Source organism: Podarcis bocagei (genome assembly GCF_964188305.1).
Source record: "Podarcis bocagei genome assembly, chromosome: 7".
NCBI lineage: Eukaryota > Metazoa > Chordata > Lepidosauria > Squamata > Lacertidae > Podarcis > Podarcis bocagei.
In genome coordinates, this window is record NC_138132.1 from 56,058,525 (window position 1) to 56,078,712 (window position 20,188).

Consider the following 20,188-nt stretch of genomic DNA (forward strand, 5'->3'; position numbering starts at 1 on the left):
TCTTTTCCGCAGATGCCCGCTTGCAATCTTTAATAATTCACGTGTGTAGAGAGGGCGGGAGGGGCGGGGGGGTGTTGCGAAGAGAAGAAATAAAAAATAATCCATAGCAATCCTGCTCGTAATTGATCGTCATCAAGAGGCATCGTGGGGATGGGGGTGTGAAAAGGTGGGTCGGGAGGGAAGGAGGGGGAGGACTCAGTGGAGAAAGATTTGGGGAGGGCGAAGAAGGGGGGGTCACCCAAACATCCGTTCAAAAAAAGAAAACCCACCCCAAACAAAACTGGAAAGCAACGATGTCTTTTTCACAGCTTGGATATCCTTACAACACGTCTTCTCAGGTAAGTCCAAACACCCACCACCACTTTTTTTTTTAGTGTGGGGGGAGAACCGGGTCTGTGGCGTGGCGTGCAATGTCAGGTATCTTTTCAAAGCCTCCTTTGCATTTATCTAGTTTTAATCATTTTTGTTTGTTTGTTTGTTTCAAATGAATATCTGGAGGAGATGCTGCGTCGCCCCCTCCCACCTTCCTTTGATCTGTGTGATGGGTGTCTGCGTGCGCGTGTTTGAATGAATGGGAGATATGGTGAACCGGCAGACTGCTCCTACCCAAGTTTACTCAGGAGTAAGACAGGCTGTTTGCAATGGGACTCAATCCCAAAGAAAGATGCAGAGGATCGCAGCAAGAATTTGTTTCCTCATGACTACCTGTTCAGTTTTAAGTGGTGGCAAGTTTAGGCGGAAGGGGGGGGGGCGGGTGTTCCTGAAGTTCAGTTGATCTGCAAATCTCTTATTGATTTTCCACTGAAGGCGATCCGTGTATGTGTTGTTTGGGTACAGGTATTTATAGGACTGGCACAGTTTGGGTGTGCTCCCCCTCCTCTCAGCTCTAATAAATATTGACATAGGGTTCTTTGAGTGAGAAAATAAATAAAGTTGGAAATAAAGTTTTACCAAGGCGACCAAAGCTGTTCTAAGATACTGACTTGGAAGATACTGACTTGGAAGGAAAGTCCTATCGATTCCAATGGAACTTATTGACTCGTCGCAGTTTTCTCACGCGAAGAGGCATTCCTATGCATACCTGTATGAGAAGTCAGTCCCGTTTTGGAAGGGGGCGATTGCTACTGAGCCCACACGCTTTCTTAGTCCAATTTAGATTTGGATTTCGGATTCTGCTTATTCCGGTGTAATCCACGAGAGTCAGCCCCTCCCCAATTATTTGTTTTCTTTTTACCTGAGGGGTAGGCGGGGGTAGAGACCTGGGAGGGCGAGGTGTGTATGTGAGAGAAAGAATAACAGCGTATGCAGCCAATTAATTCAGTGTCATTTACTCTATTGTGTCATACGGTGTAATGCAAATTGCAAAAGTATACTATGACTTGATCTAGAATTCAGGAACCTACCTTACAGCGGTCCATCAAGTTCAGTATTGTCTACACTGACTGGCAGCCGTTCTCCAGGCTTTCAGGTGGGGGTGTATCTCCCAGGTTTATCTTATATATACTTTAAAGAGAGAAAAAATCGGTCTTTTAATTGACTGGTATCCGCTGCTCTCTCATGGGAGCAACCTTTCTGCTTCCCCTTGCTTTCCAAGCCTTCCTGCCTGACTTCGGTCCCAGGTGCCTCATCCCCGCCGACTTCGTGCCTCTGCGGATGAAGCTGAAAGCCTCCCACAGTATTACACCTGCACAGCCTCCCCTCCCCGCTACCTGCATCCCCCCCCCCATATAATTTAAGCGAAGGTGGTATCTTTTAAGAGTCTCATCCGGCTTGCCACGATGGTACCTTCCCTCTCTCTCCCTTTCCATTAATATTTTCAAGCCACTCGGTGGATCAGGAATTCTAAGCAAAACGTTAAATTCGCTTTGGGGGCTTCCTTTGCTGTAAATTGGGGTTGGCTTAGGAGACTCTGCACTTCTGGCGTCCCGCTTTGGACAGCCTCCTCCGGACCCCTGGATCTCCACAGCCCCATTGACCGGCTGGATCCTACTCGGAAGGAAGCACCGTCCGTTTCTTCAGGGCTAACAAGGGCTTCTCCCCCAACACCCAACCACCCACTCCAAATGTGCTTTGCAATTAACGTGAAATTGTTTCTCGACTTCCTTTCTTGCGTTTTTCTAATTATTTCTCTCTCCCTCCCTCTCTCTCTGAACTCCAGTTTTTCGTCTCAGCCACCTCTAGCACCACTTGCTGTGACTCAGGGACCCGATCCGTCTCCGATGTGTCCTCGGGATCTTCTTCCCAAACGGCCACCCTCTGCTGCCCCTCTTACGAGAACAGGCTGTTGGCCGGCTCCAGGACGGACCTCAATGCGGCGCTGGGGATGTACGGCTCGCCCTACGCAGCTGCGGCCGGCCAAAGTTACGCCAATTACCTCCCGTACGGAGCGGATCCGTCCACACTGTACACCACGCTGGTGAGTGAAGGGAAGGCACAGGCCTTCCGCTCCCCTATGACTTTCGCGCTACAATTTGGTTACTAAGAGGAAAAGGGGGCGCTAGTCCCTGTTGACCTGGTAATGCACCTAATCGTATTAGCAATTTTGCAGCTGGGGGGAGGGGAAACAGAATGCATTTACATTACAAGGCGATGATGTTTACTCGGAAGTAAAATCCTGCGCTGTTTCTTGATGTTTGGTTCCCTTCTGAGTGTCTTTCCTAGCGTACAATTTTTACTAAGGAATTATAAAACCCCACTGAGATCCGTGCTACTTACTTCCAAGTAGACATATTGGGATTTGGGGAGGTCCGTGTAGACCTGTTGGGTATTGAGAGTAAGCTTAGGTACTCCAAGGTAGGAGTAGGCCCGCCCCACTGAACAGAACTGAGTCATAGGTTTGGGATCCTTTCCGCAGGGCTCGGGGATATGCATAATTTTATTCTGAGCAAACATGCACAGACTCGAGCCGCCGGGCAGCGGTCCCTGTCCACACTCACCTGGAAGAGCGCGCGGGGAATTTAACTGGGATCTGCACAAAACCAAAGCGGCGTGGAAAGGAGGACTTGCGGTTGTACACAGATTCGGGTCCCCAAATTCCACACGAGCAATTCTTAGACTCCAAGCAGAAACCTCTCCTCCACTTTCCATCGATGATTTGCGACTGTAAGCTCATTGAAGGCCGGGACCTATTGTTTTGTATTGTTTCTTAATTGTCATGCGTTGCTCCCAAAACGATGTCAAGATAATGTAAAAATAGAATAAAATAAAGAGCTCTATCCCTGTACCTCGCTCATCATACACAAAAGGGTCTCTGCCTCGAGGTAGCTTGCAGTTATTACACTGATCAGGAGAGGAGACCAAAAAGAGGGAGACTATAAAAGAGGGAGACAATTCTATTGTCATCTCAGAAGTAATTCCGTGTGAGTCCAATGGAGCGTACACATTGGCAAATGTCATTATAATTACACCCTAAGGTCGTTTTCTAAAACTAGCATGCTTCAGAAACTTAATATTTATGATAAATTCATTAAAAAAACCTATCCCCCCTTTCCAGCCGATCCACCCATTCTTGACTTCCAAGCGAAACAAAATTTAGGAATTTTTAGTTAAAAAGCAGCAAAGTGGGACGAGCTCTGCGTTAAAGTTGGTAGGATTTTAACAATGCAGCTCCCTACCTGTTTATTTGCAAACAGGTCCCATTTGTTCAACGGCAATTGCTGCTCAGTAAATGTGTTTTAGGACTGCAGTTTCAGGATCGTACCATAGAGGTGAAAACCCAACATGGGAATTGTGTATGCGTATAGTCAACCCTGGCCTCAACGCAAACGGGAAGAAATAGCAACTTCGGGAATCGTCCCCAAATAGTCCTGTACTCAGCTGGGGCTTACCCCCATGAAAGCCTGAACAGCCTAAACGCTCTCATTAGTCCAAAATAGTCGTGCATGCACACGAAAGCTTATACCAAGAACTAACTTAGTTGGTCTTTAAGGTGCTACAGGAAGGATTTTTTTTATTTTGACTATTAGTCCAAAAGGTACTTAATCCGGATTAAGGAATCCAGAGAAGCGGGTGCGATTTCCCACAGTCATTGCTATTGGTTAGTTGGGGCATCTCGGCCCGGAGCAGGGTGGGCTGGAAAGGAAGGAAAAAGCATGCGGGATCTCCCTTCGTACTCAGCCTTAAAACACTTTTAATGTGTTTTCTAGAACTCCCAGTACGACATCAAGGACGGCTCCTCCGCTTTGCACGCGGGGATTGCACAGCCCACGGCCGCCGCCTACTACACCTACGAGCATTCCTTTGGGCAGTACCAATACGACAGGTAACAAGCGCTTTGATCAGCCGAGCGGGAGCTCTTTAGATCTGCCCGCGACTGTTGGGAGCTACAGCAGCGGCAAACCTCCGACATTCTCCCTCCCCCGCCCTACCAATTGACTAGTCTCTCTCTGTGTTAATCCCGGGCGATCTGGGGAGCAGCCATCAGGAATAGCACGACTCCATTCGAAGGTTTGCTTTTGCAGTGGCGCCTGGAATGCTAGGCGTGCTTTGCAAAGGGCAAAGGAGCCCCTTCCATTGCCTTTCAAGCGACTCCTCAGTACCTGTTACTGAGTGGGATCCATTGGCCCATCTAGCTCAGTGTTCCTCACAATGACACATAGCAGCTCCAGGATTTCAAACAAGGAACCTTCTCACACGGCCAGAGTTGACTCTGGGACCTTCTGCATACATTGCAGATGGTGGTGATCCTATGGATATTCATTTACTGTCTGCATTTATATAGCTGCCCCATAACAGAACTTTTGTGAGGGGCTCCCACAGCAATAAAATAAAAGGCTAACATTAACATACAGTATAAAACAATAAAAACTAGAGCAAATCAGCTGAGGGAGAAACTCTGGGAATCGTAGCTCTGTGAGGGGAATAGAGGTCTCCTAACAACCCACAGCACAACTACAGTTCCCAGAATTCTTTGGGGGAAGCCATGACTTTTCGAAGTAGCATCCTAATAATTTAAATGTGCGTGTGAATGTGACCTGTCTAGAGTGAAAGGCAACAGCTCTCCAGGAGATAGAAGTCCTTCTTGAGGATGCCTAATCTGGGACTATCTCCATGCAAAGCTTGTCCTTCTTTGTCACTGACCTTTGTAAACTAGTTACTCTGCTATCAGTATAACCTTTCATGTGGCCTAGCAATATATACATGAAAAAGAGGGCAGGCCAGCACCAAGATCTGTATTTTTTTCGTAATAATCATTATTATAATTATTAAGCAATATAGCATTGGGGTTTGTCTAACTCTTTGTATTTGGTTCAGGCCAATGGCATCCTGTTCTCACAGTGGCCAACCAGTTGCCTGTGGGAAACAGTCAAGCAGGACCTGAGCAAGAGACCACTCTCCCTCCTGTGGTTTCCAGCAGTGGGTATTCAGAAGCATTACTGCCTCTGACTGTGGAGGCAAAACACAGCCATTCTGGCTTGTAACCATTGGTATCCTCCATAAATTCATCTTTCACAGTCATCAAAAATTCTCTTTCATAGCCATCCAAGTTGGTGCCCATCACTGCCTCCTGGGGGGATTCCATAGTTTAACTAGGTGCTATGTGAAGAATTTATTCATTATGTGAAGTATTTTTTTTAATCTGTGATGAATCTTCCAGCATTGTTCTAGTGTTATGAGAAAGGGAGGAAAACTTTTCTCTACTCACTTTCTCCATGTCATGCATAATTTTATAAAACTGCAACCCAGATGAGGATCCTGCAATCCTCCAGATGTTGTTGGATCCCAACTTCCATCAGCCCCTGCCAGTGAGGCCAGTGATGATGATGGTGATGATGATGATGATTTATTATTTATGCCCTGCTCATCTGGCTGGGTTTCCCCAGCCACTCTGGGCAGCTTCCAACCGAATATTAAAAACAATACAGCACCAAACATTATAAACTTCCCTAAACAGGGCTGCCTTCAGGTGTCTTTTAATGATGGGAGCTGGAGTCCAACAACATATGGGGAATGCGCAATTCCCCATAACTCTCCCTTTCCCCACTTTCTGCTGGTAGACCTCTTCTGTCTTAAACTTCCCACAGCACTGAGAAGCGACAATGAGGAAAAGTATGGCCTGCTTTTCTGTTTGTTATATAGCTGTTGGGTGATGTGTGTGAGTGTTGTTGTGTGTTTTTTTTAAAAAAAATAATTTTTATTCATTTTCCAAACAAATTTTATACAGTCAACAAATTATTTTACACTCATGCTTCAATTTTGACTTCCCTCAGTTTCTCTGTCAATCTTTCGAAAAATTTCTATTTATTGACGCATTTCTAAACATGATATTGCCTTTCCCCACTCCTTTTCCTCTTACTCTCTTTTTTGCAGTATTTCATACTATTTCACAGAGTCTCTTCAAAACCAACAAGCGTTGTCTGTGCATGACATATATTTTTCAGATATTCTGTAAATTTCCCCCAGTCCTCGATAAACTTTTGGTCTTTCTGGTATCAAATCTTCCCAGTCAATTTGTCCAATTCTGCATATTCGGTCAATTTCCTTCTCCGTTCTTCCACTGTTGGAATTTCTTTCTGTTTCCATCTTTGGGCCAGAAGTATCCTTGCGGCAGTCACTGCATATTGAAAGAGTTTACAGTTTCTCTTATTGATTTCATTTCCTACCATTCCTAATGGAAAGGCTTCTGGTTTTTTAACGAACATATATTTCAACATCTTTTTCAATTCATTGTATATCATTTCCCAGAAGTCTTTCACTTTTTTACACTCCCACCACATATGATAGAAAGTACCTTCTTTTTCTTTACATTTCCAACACTTATTGCATGTTTTATACATTTTGGCCAGTTTAACTGGCGTTATGTACCATCTGTAAAACATTTTCATTACATTTTCTTTCAACGCAGTGCATGCCGTAAATTTTAGCCTTTCATTCCATAATTTCATCCAATCATCATACTGTATATTGTAACCAAAGTCTCTTGCCCGTGTGTGTGTGAGTGTTGTTAGGCTGAAGTCCTATATTCACTTACAAGAGAGTAAGCCCCATTGAACTTAGAGGGATTTACCTCTGAGTAAATAGGTACCACTCCAGCGGGAAGGTAAATGGCGTTTCCGTGTGCTGCTCTGGTTAGCCAGAATGACCTGGAAGCTGTACGCCAGCTCCCTCGGCCAATAAAGCGAGATGAGCGCTGCAACCCCAGAGTCAGCCACGACTGGACCTAATGGTCAGGGGTCCCTTTACCTTTAAACATGCATAAGATGGCATTGCCAATAGGAATCTGAAGAGGAAGGAGTTTCTATCTCACGCCATCCTGTGCTTCTCTTTTTTTAAATAAATAGAAGAAAGAACTCACCACCTGCAAGATGCAAATGACTAAAATATTCAATTCAAATATATTTGAGTAACATTTCTTATTCTTGCCATCTTTTAGACCTGATGATAGCAAAAGGTGTAGAAATGTAATCCTTTGCAGGTATGCTCAGAAGTCCTATTGAGTTTAATAGAACATGCTCCCCTGTAAGTGTGTATAGAATTCTGTCTAAACACTATTATTGGAGAGTACGCTCCATTGTACTCAGTGGATCAAACTTGTGAGTAAATTTGCCTACAATCACCACAATTGGAGACATTATGCTGTTAGTTGCTGGAAACTGCAGGGGGGAAGATGATCTTGTGCTCAGGTCTTGTTTGTGGGTATCCCATAAGAATCTGGTTGGCATTGTGATAACAGGATGCTGGACTAGCTGAGCCACTGGTCTCATCCAGCAGGTGTGTCTTATGTTCTTAAGCCTATGAATGGGGTGTAGTTAGCTATGAATGGGCTGTAGTTATGCCTCTATTGATATGGAAATCATTTCCCAGTTACACAGAAGTTGTGTTCATTTTGACACTGTTCCAATTTGTGGTTCCATTCTGCCTGAAAAGTAGCATATGCACCTCCATACTGGCCCAGAAAATCATGCTCAGCATCTCTATCTCCCTGCCAGATATGGAACAGTGGATTTTAGCAGCTCAGCCAGACGCAAGAATGCCACCCGAGAGACCACTAGCACTTTGAAGACGTGGCTGTATGAGCACCGGAAAAACCCCTACCCTACCAAAGGAGAGAAAATCATGCTGGCCATCATCACCAAGATGACCCTCACTCAGGTCTCTACCTGGTTCGCCAATGCTCGGAGAAGGCTCAAGAAAGAGAATAAGATGACCTGGTCTCCAAAAAACAAAGCAGGAGAAGAGAGGCGAGAGGATGGGAGAAGGAATGGTGAAGACTGTGGCAGTGAAAATGAAAGCAAAGGTAGGCTTGGAAATGGACTTGCTGGATGCCTCTTGATCTAATCTACTTTACAGAGTGGTTGTGAAGATATAATGGGTTCTTTGGAAGAAAACATAAAATAAAGTAATTATTATATTGTATTTCCTGGAGCCATCTGGTTGAACACTGTGAAGTGCAGGGTGCTGGTCTTGATAGACCAAGGTGGAGAACTTTTGGGCCTCCAGATGTTGTTGGACTGCAGAATCCATCAACCCCAGATGGCAGGATCAAGACTGATGGGAGTTGTAGTCCAGCAACATCTTGAGGGACACAGATATTCTCCAACTCTGAGATACTGTAGATCTTTGATCTTATCTCTCAAGGCTCCTGTTATGTTCAGTTTTTGATGCCCTGCTGGCTCACACCAAATGTCTATCAAGTGGTCTACCAGATGCCTCCCGTAAGCCCACAGCACCCCACCTGTGCTCAGTGGTATACTGTCTCTGCTTTGAATACAGAATCCAGCCATCACAGTGAATGGCCGTTGGTAGAACTGTATTATTATTTTTCATAAACCATCTTAAAAGCCATCTAAGTTAATGGCCAACACCACATCTCTGTAGCAGGGAGTGCCATAAATTTGATTATATGTAGTGTGACTAAACACACACACACACACACACACACACACACACACACACACACACACACAAACACACACTTTTGTCCATAATTCTAATGTCTAACTCAATATCGGATATGAACGGTATGCTTTATTTGTTTCTTATCCTTGGTATTTAGCTAGAGGTTGTCTGAATGTGAAAGTACTAAACTATCACTGTCTGTAAATGAGAAGTGCAAAGTTCTGATCTCCTTGCATTTTGGCATGGTAGTTCAGGGCTGGCTGGCCCAATACATTTTGCCGCTTGAGGCAAAACCAATCAGTTGTGCCCCTTCCAGTTCTTCTCCTCTTCTCTTCCCTTCCCCCACTGCTACCACCTCCTCCTCCGTTTCCACCTGAGGTGACTGGAGGTGGCATAGAAAAGCCCTGGCATACTGAAGCTGGTGGTGGAGAAAAAAGGCCAGAGAGGAGAAGGCAGTGCTAGTGGTGGCCCCATTCTTCTCAAGTGGCAGCCATGGGTGAAAAACTCAAGAGGCAGTGAATGGTCTTCTCCTTGGGGTCCCAGATCCACCACCCCTACCAGTTGTCCCCAGCTGGCCACCTGAGGTGACTACCTCATTGAGGCTAGTGTGTGGCCTGGCCTTGCAGTTACTCAACCTTCTTATGGGTTGTTGCTGTTGTTTACACATATCATTTCTGCCCCTGCTTTTCGTTCCAAAATACAGATCCCAAAAGATGCAAAGAAGAAAAGGAATTGCAGCTGAGCGATCTGGAGGACTTGGACGAGGAGGAGGCTGAAATCAAGCTGGAGGCTGAGCCGAAGCATCCACACCAAGAAGGCCCTGGTGTGGGCAGCGCCTTGGCTGAGGCAGAAAAAAACAACTGCAACCTTAGCCTGCCCAGCCACTTTCAGGCCTTCCCCTGTGCCAAAGCTGACTCGGCACTTACGGGGGACTTCCTTGGCCACAAGGGAGGAGCCACCTTGGTGGGTGGCCTTGGAAATCATGGCCAACCCTACGAAGCCCCTGAGAAGCCCAGGATCTGGTCTTTAGCTCACACAGCGGGGGCCAATGTGATTGTGGGACCCATGAGCCATCCTGCTCAAAGGACAGAGAGCCCCGACTGTTTGGTGCTCAGGGGAAGGCCCCCTGGGGCTGTGGGACAATGCGGTGAGGAGAGGCCCCTGGGCAGCCTTGTGAGAACACAGTCTATTCATGACAAGGCCTTGGAGGAGCTGGCTCAACCCACCAAGATCTTTAAGAATTCGACCTTCAACCTGCAGTCCATCTCTTTAAACTATGCTTCCTATCCCATGCTGGGCGAGACCTGTCAGTATTCAGCAGGAACTGAAGGTAGCCAGCTTCTTGAGATTCCTCCCTTTATTTCCATATCCAGAAGTACTGCTTGATTTTAGCGAATGGAAGTTTATGTGGTGTCAAAAGTTCTGCCATGGTTTTCTAGGTCCAGGACCACATAATTCACAGCTGTTTTTCATGTAGTTACTGGATGCTAAATTTCTCCCCTCATTTTGGGGAAGGAGCACCGATGTCCTCTTCAGCATTATCCAAAAGATGAGTGAGCTTAACTCAGATTCTGAGAAATCTTTGACAAGTTGGTGGATTCACACAACCATTTTGAGTTGGCGAAGTTATTCAGGACCTTCCTTGTCTTTGTGGTGAAACAGTGACTGGTTATCCTGCTGAAAATGATTGAGGTGTGGGTTGATCCATGTGGTGGTGGAAACCAGGATATCATCAAAATGTGTCTGGATGTGTCAATGTCTGGATGTTCAGGCAGCTAAGTCAATGTGATAAAAGTAGAAAGAGAAATTCAGAATTAAATTCAGGAGCCTTGGCCAGTTCAAAATGGTCTTGTGAATCCATCTGTTTCTCAAAGAACTTATGGGAAGTAATTATCTTGCCATGTAGTAGAGTGTGGTAGAGTGTCACACACAACATGACAAGGAAAAGTCAATGTGCAATAAGTTCACCACTTACGTTAGTGGCAAAAATCAAATGTAAGTCCAGCAAGAGAACAACATGGTGAAGCTGCTAAGTATCATATAGTTAGGTTTTGACTGAATGGTGAAAATGGACCTCTGTACATGCTCAGAGCCATATCTTCACTGCTGATCCAACTTACAGGTACAGGGGAAAATAGCCCATTTCCTTGAAAAGATTCAGATTTGATCTGAAATGATTTTCTTGTGGGTGGGGGAGGAGGTAGAAATTTCAATCTGGAATGTTCAACACAAGCCTTAAAACCTGAAGGATTCTTTGTATGTCTTGCTGATTAAAGTTAGCACAGCAAGGTTCAGCATTTGATTAGTGCATTCAATAAATCATAATAGAATTGTAGAGTTGGAAGGAGGGTCATCTAGTCCAACCTGAGGGTCATCTAGTCCAACCCTCTGCGCACAGCTCTCCCTGGGTGGCCTTGAACCACTAACTTTCTGGTTAATAGCTGGACCCATTGTGCCACCCACTGTTGTGTAGTAACCAAGGCTCAACCCTTCAGATGAGTTCCAATTTCTATCAGCCTCAGCCAATGTGTCCAGTGGTCCTTGAAGATGGGAGCTGTAGTCCAACAACATATGGAGGGCAAAACATTGGCTGCTTGTGCCCTAAAGACTAAAGATACATTAATGCAACCACATTTTGAATGTTACTCCCCACCCCTCACTCCCACCCTATGTTTGCTTTCCTGGGAGTATAGCTTACTGAACACACTGGAACTCATTTCTGAGTCAACTTCTGAAGCTAGAACAAGTGAGGATCTCAGGTTGAATTAAGCGCCACCTAGGGTCAAAGGGACGCGGGTGGCGCTGTGGGTTAAACCACAGAGCCTAGGACTTGCCGATCAGAAGGTCGGCGGTTTGAATCCCCGTGACGGGGTGAGCTCCCGTTGCTCGGTCCCTGCTGCTGCCAACCTAGCAGTTCGAAAGCACATTAAAGTGCAAGTAGATAAATAGGTACCGCTCCGGCGGGAAGGTAAACGGCGTTTCCGTGCGCTGCTCTGGTTCGCCAGAAGCGGTTTAGTCATGCTGGCCACATGACCCGGAAGCTGTCTGCGGACAAACGCTGGCTCCCTTGGCCACTAAAGCGAGATGAGCGCCGCAACCCCAGAGTCGGTCATGACTGGACCTAATGGTCAGGGGTCCCTTTACCTTTACCTTAGGGTCAAAATAAGCTGTCAGAAAACTGTCCCTCCTTTTAATATTTTTTTAGAGGTTGTTGTGTGTTTCTTCTGTGCTATATATTGCTGTGGTGTTGCTGAAGTGCACCATTTGACTTCATGGAGACCTTCGCCATCATAAGTGCATACAGGAATGCAGCATAATAATAATAATAGTAGTAATAATAATAATAATAATACTCCACTCATCTGGCTGGGTTTCCCCAGCCACTCTGAGCGGCTTACAGCATATATAAAAACATAATAAAACATCAAACATTAAAATCCTCCCAATACAGGGCTGCCTTCAGATGTCTTCTAAAAATTGTGTCCTTCTTTATCTCCTTGACATCTGAAGGGAGAGCATTCCACAGGACGGGTGCCACTGACAAGCAGGGCCTTCTGGTTCCCTGTAACTTTGCTTCTCATAGTGAGGGAACCACCAGAAGACCCTCAGAGGAGGACCTCAGTGTCGGGGCAGAATGATAGAGGTGGAGTCGCTGCTTCAGGTATACTGGGCCAAGGCCATTTAGGGCTTTGAGGGTTAGCACCAACACTTTGAATTGTACTTTGAAATGTAGTGGGAGCCAGTGAAGATCCTTTAGATCTTGGTATAAGGCATCTTCTTGTGTTCATGTATATGTAGGAGCAAGCACACTCACAAATGGGTGAAGGGTGAAATGCTAGGATGCAAAATAGTAGAAATATATATTGAGAGTGACCTTGTACTGAGTCAGACCATTGGTCCATCTAGCTCACTACTGTCTACACTGACTAGATGTAGTTTTCCAGGGTTTCAGACCAGGGTCTCTCCCAGCCCTGCTTGGAAATGTCAAGGATTGAACCTGGGACCTTCTGGTTGCTCTACCACTGAGCTACAGCCTTCACTCTGTGCAAATGGATACTTCTGACAGACAAATGAGAGGTGTTAGCAAAGCAAAGCAAGCTTCAGGAACACTCTTATAAATAAGCAAACAGAACCTACAATAAAATCTTGCAGTGCATCCTGAGCTCTTACCAGGAGAGCTTCTGTTCAGGTTTCCTGCCAGCCTGAACAATCCCTTCCTCTAGATACCATAAGTTGTAAAGGGGCTGAAGCAAGAACCTTTTCTTCTGCAATTTGTTTTCTTTTCCAACTGATGCTCTACATTCTGTAGGTACTAAGCATGTTCAGTTTTTGTAAGGCTATATTATGGAGCTTTGGTCCATTTTTTTTAAAAAAAACTTTTTAAAATGGTTGGGTTTTTTTTTGTATTTTTGAAAACCTTCAGGTTTCCCCAAATAGGTGATCACAGACACTCCTGCCTCACTTTTGCATTATTTCAGTTGGCACTTAGCACTTGTTCATTAGTGTAGTGATTTATCCCTTTCCCCTTCTGAAATTCGCAGCATGGACATTCCTATAAGGACAGTGTTATGCTGAAGCTTAGAGAGTTTCCTTAAATCTTGAACTGCACATATGGAAATGACAAACAAGGAATTCCCCCCCCCTTGCAGTGTGCCCCGAATTGTTACAGAGACATTTTACGATATTAGATGATGGATCAAGTTATGGCTGGAAACAGAATGAGGTGCTTGGCAAATATTGGAGAGACATGTCATTGTTATATCAAATTAGAGAATTGCAGTATTGGAAGGGACCTACAAGGGCCATATAGCCAAACCCTGTGCAATGCAGGAATCACAGCTAAAGAATCCCTGAGAGATGGCCACCCACCCTCTATTTTGAAACCTCTTTATGGAGAGTCCACTGCCATCTGTGGTAATCCGTTCCACTGTAGAACAGCTCTTACCATAAGAAAGTTCTTCCTACGGTTTAGGTAGAATTTCCTTTCTTGTAATTCAAATCCATTGGTTTGGGTCCTACCCTCTGGAGCAGCAGAAGACAAGCTTGCTCTATCTTCCACGTGAAAGTGAGTTTACCATTCCTTCTGCCACTGCAGCTCTGATAATATCATCTGATTAACTCTGATGGCTGCAGCTCTGAGTTGACAGAGCTGGGATGATCCAATCTCATACAGTGTAGAGATGCAGCAAAATCTGCCACACACACCTGACATGGAGGCCAATGAGAAGAAAACCAGGCCAGAACAGGAAGTCATTCAGAGGCACAGCGGGCAACCTCTGTGAATGGGCTCCCAGGAATCTTTCAGTTTTCTCATGGAACCAGAGTTTAATTTGGGGGATATAAAGAAATAAGGCAGGGATGGGGAGCTTGTGGTCCTCCATATGTTGCTGGATTATAACCCTTCATGTGGCTTGGGCTGATGTGGGTTGGAGTCCCAAAACATTTGGAATGCCACAGGTTCTGAAACAAAGGTCTGACAAGGGGGGAAATGGATAAGTTGCATTCAAATATCTCAATGCTGGAGTTCTGACACCTGCTTAAGAAAGGTGATGGTGGGGCAGAGGTGGCAGTTTTCACCAGCTTCACTGCAGTTCCCCATGCCCACCAAGAATATAATTGCTCTGGAGGGTTGGGAGAACCAACTGGAGCAGCATGTGGCACAGGGATGGAGTACCAATTGCCCTCCAAATATTGTTGGACTCAAACTTCCATTTGCCTCAGCCAGCGTGGCAAATGGTGAGAGATGATGGAAGTCCAAAAATTCCAGGCTCCTATTTTTTGAAGTAATGCCTCCACTAGTCTATTTGGATCCAGCATATTGATTATGGAGTCATTTGCAGTCAAAATCTGGGAATGTTGGAAAGAGTGGGGAAAGTTGTCCACTGACTCTGATCAAATATGGTGGTTTTTTAAAAACAACAACACCCCAAACAAACATTTTCTTTTGTTAAAACAGGGTTTGGGAGAAACACGAGAGGCACTCAAGGTTCCCTAGACCTAAGCGAAGTCTGTCTTGGTCAGCATAAAGACAAACTGAGAACAGCTTTCAGGCCAGTGCTGAAGAGGTGAGAAAGGTGAGTGCCAGAAGAGTTTATACTGCAAGCTGTGATTGCTGAGAAATGCCTCAGTTTAGGATTTCCACCTTCCCCAAAGGTACCTTATCTGTAATTCATTGAGACATAGAAAGTTGCCTTAAACTGAGCCAGACCACTGATCCACATAGCTCAGTATTGTCTACACTGACTGACTGCAGCTCTCAAGGGTTTCAGACAGGGGTCTCTCTCAGCCCTACCAGGAGATGCTGGGGATTGAACCTGGGGTATTCTGCATTGAACCTGGGGTCTTCCCTAAAAATAAAAAAGCCAGATGGACTCAGAAGAGTGGCAGCTAGTCTGTTAGGCATATAGGAAACTGCCTAGTACTTCAGTTCAAAGATATACTCTATCATCTATCATCTATCTATCTATCATCTATTTTTCTATAATGTATATCTATCTATCTATCATCTATCTATCATCTATCATCTATCATCTATCATCTATCATCTATCATCTATCATCTATCTGTCTATCATCTATCTATCATCTATTTTTCTGTCATCTATCTATCTATATCTATCTATCATCTATCTATCTATCTATCTATCTATCTATCTATCTATCTATCATCTATCTATCTATCTATCTAATCTATCTATCTATCTATCTATCTATCTATCTATCTATCTATATCTATCTATCTATCATCTATCTATCATCTATCATCTATCTATCTATCATCTATTTTTCTATCATCTATCTATATCTATCATCTATCTATCTATCATCTATCTATCATCTATCTATCATCTATTTTTCTGTCATCTATCTATCTATCTATCTATCTATCTATCTATCTATATCTATCTATCATCTATCTATCATCTATCATCTATCTATCTATCTATCTATCTATCTATCTATCTATCTATCTATATCTATCATCTATCTATCTATCTATCCATCATCTATCTATCATCTATCTATCTATCTATCTATCTATCTATCTATCTATCTATCATCTATCTATCTATCTATCATCTATCTATCTCTATCATCTATCTATCTATCTATCTATCTATCTATCCACCTATTCCTTGGATAGAAAACTCTATTATCTGATTCTAATTTTGTACTTTTATGTTGGTGTAACCTGCCCTGGGTAGTTCAGAAATCTAATTAATATGAAGAATATTTTTCACTCAATGCCCGGTGATGTGCTGATCTCCTTTCTCTTTCTCAGGCTCATGAAATCCAGCATGCTGGTGAAACATCTCAAGAAGAATTGGAACTTGCAGGCTTTCAGAAGGAACACCCGTCATTCCCAATGCAAATTCCCTTTCTCTCTGTGTGTGTGTATGTATGTGTGTTTCTCCTCTCTCTCTCTCTCTCTCTCTCTCTCTCTCTCTCTCTCTCTCTCTCTCTCTCTCTCTTCTCTCCACACCCTCCAAAGCATGAACTGCAGCTACAGCTTCTCATGGTAATGGAAGAGAAGAGATGATATTATATATGCACAACTTTCAAGGGACACCAGAGGAAGTCCAACCAGGAAAGCAGCTGTAGGGTCTTGTCTGTGCTACATTATATGAACACATCCCACACACGGAATTTTGCCACCAGATATATAATTGGACTAGTAATGTCTAGTAAGTTTCAAAAAAAGTTTCAAAAAATGCATCCTGATTTTGGGGGAGGCTTTGGCTTCTGTAATAGACCTACATTGTCTTCTGTGAGAGGCAAGCTGTCAACATGGTTACTGAGAGATCGCTCAATCTTCCTTTGTTCCTCAAAAATCTATGTGGGATATGGGGGTTCTTCTTTCTTCCTCCATCCTTTCAAAAACAAACAAAAATGACACTTTTTAAAGCCCCTTTGTCTTTTTTATTTTTTAAATAAGAGGTATTTGTCAGCCATGTTGTCTGGTACTCTGAAGGGGATTCTTTGGTAGTGCAAAATGCAAGTCTGTTATTTTCTGTCCTTGTACAAAGATATCACGGGAAAGTATTTTTTAAAGTCTCTAATTAAAAACCAAACAAATGAATGTTGTCAAAACAGAAGTGTGACCTTGAAAAAGCCATGTGTGTGCGTGTGTGAGAGAGAGCAATACCAAGCTGTCATGCACTTTATTTATTTCTCATCTATTTATTTATTGCACTTCTCAACCACCCTTCATCCAAATAAACCCCAGGGCAATTTGCAAACAGATCAATAAAATGCAGATAAAAATATAAACTATCAATTCTGGTGCAGAATGTGGCAGCTAGGTTGTTTGTGGCAGCAAACTACCATCAGAATAAAGCAGCCAACTAGCAAGATTTGTACCAGTTGACAATCTGCTGCTGGTGTTGGTACTAACATAAAGATCCATATATAGCTCAGGAGCTTGTTACTTGAGAGACTGCCTTATCTTTTATACATCTTTAATACATGCAATAGATGTATAAAAGTTTGTGGGAGAGCTTCTCCTGCAAGTTCCAAAGGCCTCAGAAACCTGCTCTGGAGGAACTCAGATTGCAGTTTTTAGTGTGGCTGCCCCTGTTCTGTGGAAGAGCATTCCTGTTGAGATACAATAGGTATCCACTATTTGAACTTTCTAGAAACAATTGAAGACATTTTTGTATCCACAGGCTTTCCCAGATGGATAAATTGGTGTTTACCACAAGGGTTCAGCTGTTAGGATTTTGGTCTTGTTTTAAATGTATTGGTTGTTTTTGTGTTTTTAACCGCTTTTGTATGCAAATCACTTTGAGGCAGAGGTTTAGAAAATGGTTGATAAACCAGTGATGATAATGATAATAATAATGTATCAGCAATTGAAAACAGGGTAGAAATACAACAGCCTGTATAATACACCCCAATTTCTGAAATCTTGGAGGGTCTAATCAGCAACACCAAAAGCCTGGATGAAGAAGTGTGCTCTTACTTGGCACCAGAAGCCCACTGATGCAATAGCTAAGTTCACCTCTAGGTAAAGGTAAAGGGGACCCCTGACAGTTAAGTCCAGTTGCAGACAACTCTGGGGTTGCAGAGTGGGCAATTCTGTGGCCTAGCTGCCACTAGAAAAGGCTCTGTTTCATGTTGCCATACAGCAAACAATCCCTGCCCATGGGACAAGAGCCACTGTTGTGTGTCAAATAGACTGTTGGAATAAGAGCTGGGAGACAAGGGTTGAAATCCTAATTCAGTCATGAAGCTCACTGGGGGACCTTGGGCCAGTCTTGGGCTGGATTGTTGTGAGGATAAAAGGGGGAGAGGGGGCACCATATACTCCTTGAGCTCCTAGGGGGGAAAGTGGTATGATTGTAAGAACCTCAAGGCCCTGGTTACCTGGTATAAGGGACCCAACAGCTGCTGGAGTCCCAGAATGTTAAGGGTTTTGTATGTCAACATGAATACCTTAGTTTTTGCCCAGTAATGTTTCTCTTCACTAACAAACTTGGGGGCTAAATAGGTGTGACATGATCCTGCACAGATGCTGTAGGATAGCACCCTACTATCTACAGTTTGCACAAGCTGAAGTTTCCAAACTGTCTCAAAGGGTAACCCCACATACAGTGTGTTACAGTAACCCAGACACAAGGTTACCAGAGCATGTAGAACTGTAGCTAGACTATATATATGGAAGTGGCTATAGCTGACAAACCAACCAAAGCTGGTAAAAGGCAATCCTAGCCACTGAAACCATTTGAGTGTGACCCCATACAGAACAGGCCAATTATTAAATTCCCAGACATTAGAACCTCCTGCCAACAGTTCCTCCATCTTGTCAGGATTCAACTCATGTAGGGAAAAGAGTGACTGTCCATCTGATCTGGTAATGCCAACTTTGTGTCTCCCCCATTATTGACACTGGAAATGATTGTAGTTGCTGGAGATTTGTTTATTTTGTTACATTTTTCTCCCATCCTCTGCATATATACTTGTTCCATCTGCATGTTATCCTCTCAACAACCTTGTGAACCAGGTCAGGCTGAGAGAGTGACTTGCCCAATCTCAACCAGTGAGTTTAAGGGAGAGTTGAAACAGGGTCTCCATGGTGCTTGTCTAACACTGTATAATGTTTAGAATTCAACTGCTATACTGCACTATACTGCATGGAAAGCATGTGCTCTGTCACTGCACTGTGAGGTCCTTTCTTCTTTCCTGTCCTTTAGAATTATAGGGACAACAGACTAAGAGTTCATAATGTGCATAGGTCACAGACTAGGACAAGAAACCTGGTCCAACACTGGATTTCAGGACCTTGGACAGCTGGTTGGTCCTACAGTCTGTACTCGGGTCTGGGCACAGGAGATCCCACTCCTTTGAATATGTGTCTGGCTTGTTGAAAGAGACCATGGCACTTCCTTCCAGGAGAGAATAACCATGTTCTGGAGCAGGCAAAGTAGGCCATTGTTAGTGGGTCATCATCCCTAATTCAGTGAAAAGAGCAACACTGCACTGGACAAGGATGAGACAGAAAGGAGCAAACCCTTCTGCATTCTTCAGTTTTAATTGAAAGTGTCACAAAACACTTTCTCGACAGACTAATAACCCACACAGAGGCCAAGGGAAGAATGTGGCTTTGTTCCATCCACACACCCATCCCCCAGTCACTGGAAGCCATGCCCATAATTTAATCACTGTGCTAATTAGGAGGTCATCTGTAGATCAACCCAATACCAGCTTTCCCCCAAGTTCAACAGGGTCAACATTTTACATTAAGTCATTTGTGATCAATAAAGCCCAATGGATTCTGCTTTCATAAATCAGTGCAATCAATCCAGGATATTGAGTCAAGATTGATTCATGGATTCGAGGCAAAAAAGGGGCAGTAACTTAGGGGTGAAGGGAGGTGTGGGGTTTGGGAGGCAATACGGTCTATGGTCCAAACTCATATTATTGTGGACTGATTAACACATGCTTACAATCACTTGGTTATCCAAACTTCAATTAAGAAAATTAGAAGAGCCTTGTTGGACCAGACCAAAGGCCTATCTTGTCCATCATTCTCCTCTCATAGTGGGCAACCAGATGCCTATAGGAAGCCTGTAAGCAAGTCATGATTGCAACAATGGCCTAATCATGATGTCCAGCAACCATATCTTCTCTGATATGGAAGATAATACAGTACTTGTGACTGATAGCTGAATGAGTGAACAATCTCCACTGAAAAGCATGTGGTTTGGGGTGATATGGAGTGATGCTAGGACTATGACAAAGTCATTCTGCTAGGCAAACCCTCTGCTGATTCTGCAGTGATTGTGAGGAATATGCCTGAGTGAACCTATCCTAGGATTGAAAGGGATTTGCTCTGGAATCATAAACCCATT

General features: G+C 44.0%; 1 protein-coding gene across 1 annotated transcript; it reads left to right on the forward strand.

Annotated features, from left to right (window-relative positions):
* Positions 1-251: 251 nt before the first annotated feature.
* On the forward strand, positions 252-16,249 carry IRX6 (iroquois homeobox 6). The gene is made up of 7 exons (XM_081201226.1): positions 252-338; positions 2,159-2,416; positions 4,146-4,261; positions 7,929-8,236; positions 9,542-10,168; positions 14,795-14,912; positions 16,120-16,249. The coding sequence occupies exons 1-6, from the start codon at positions 294-296 to the stop codon at positions 14,905-14,907; spliced, it is 1,467 nt and encodes a 488-aa protein (XP_081057352.1). The 5' UTR covers positions 252-293; the 3' UTR covers positions 14,908-14,912; positions 16,120-16,249.
* Positions 16,250-20,188: the final 3,939 nt, after the last annotated feature.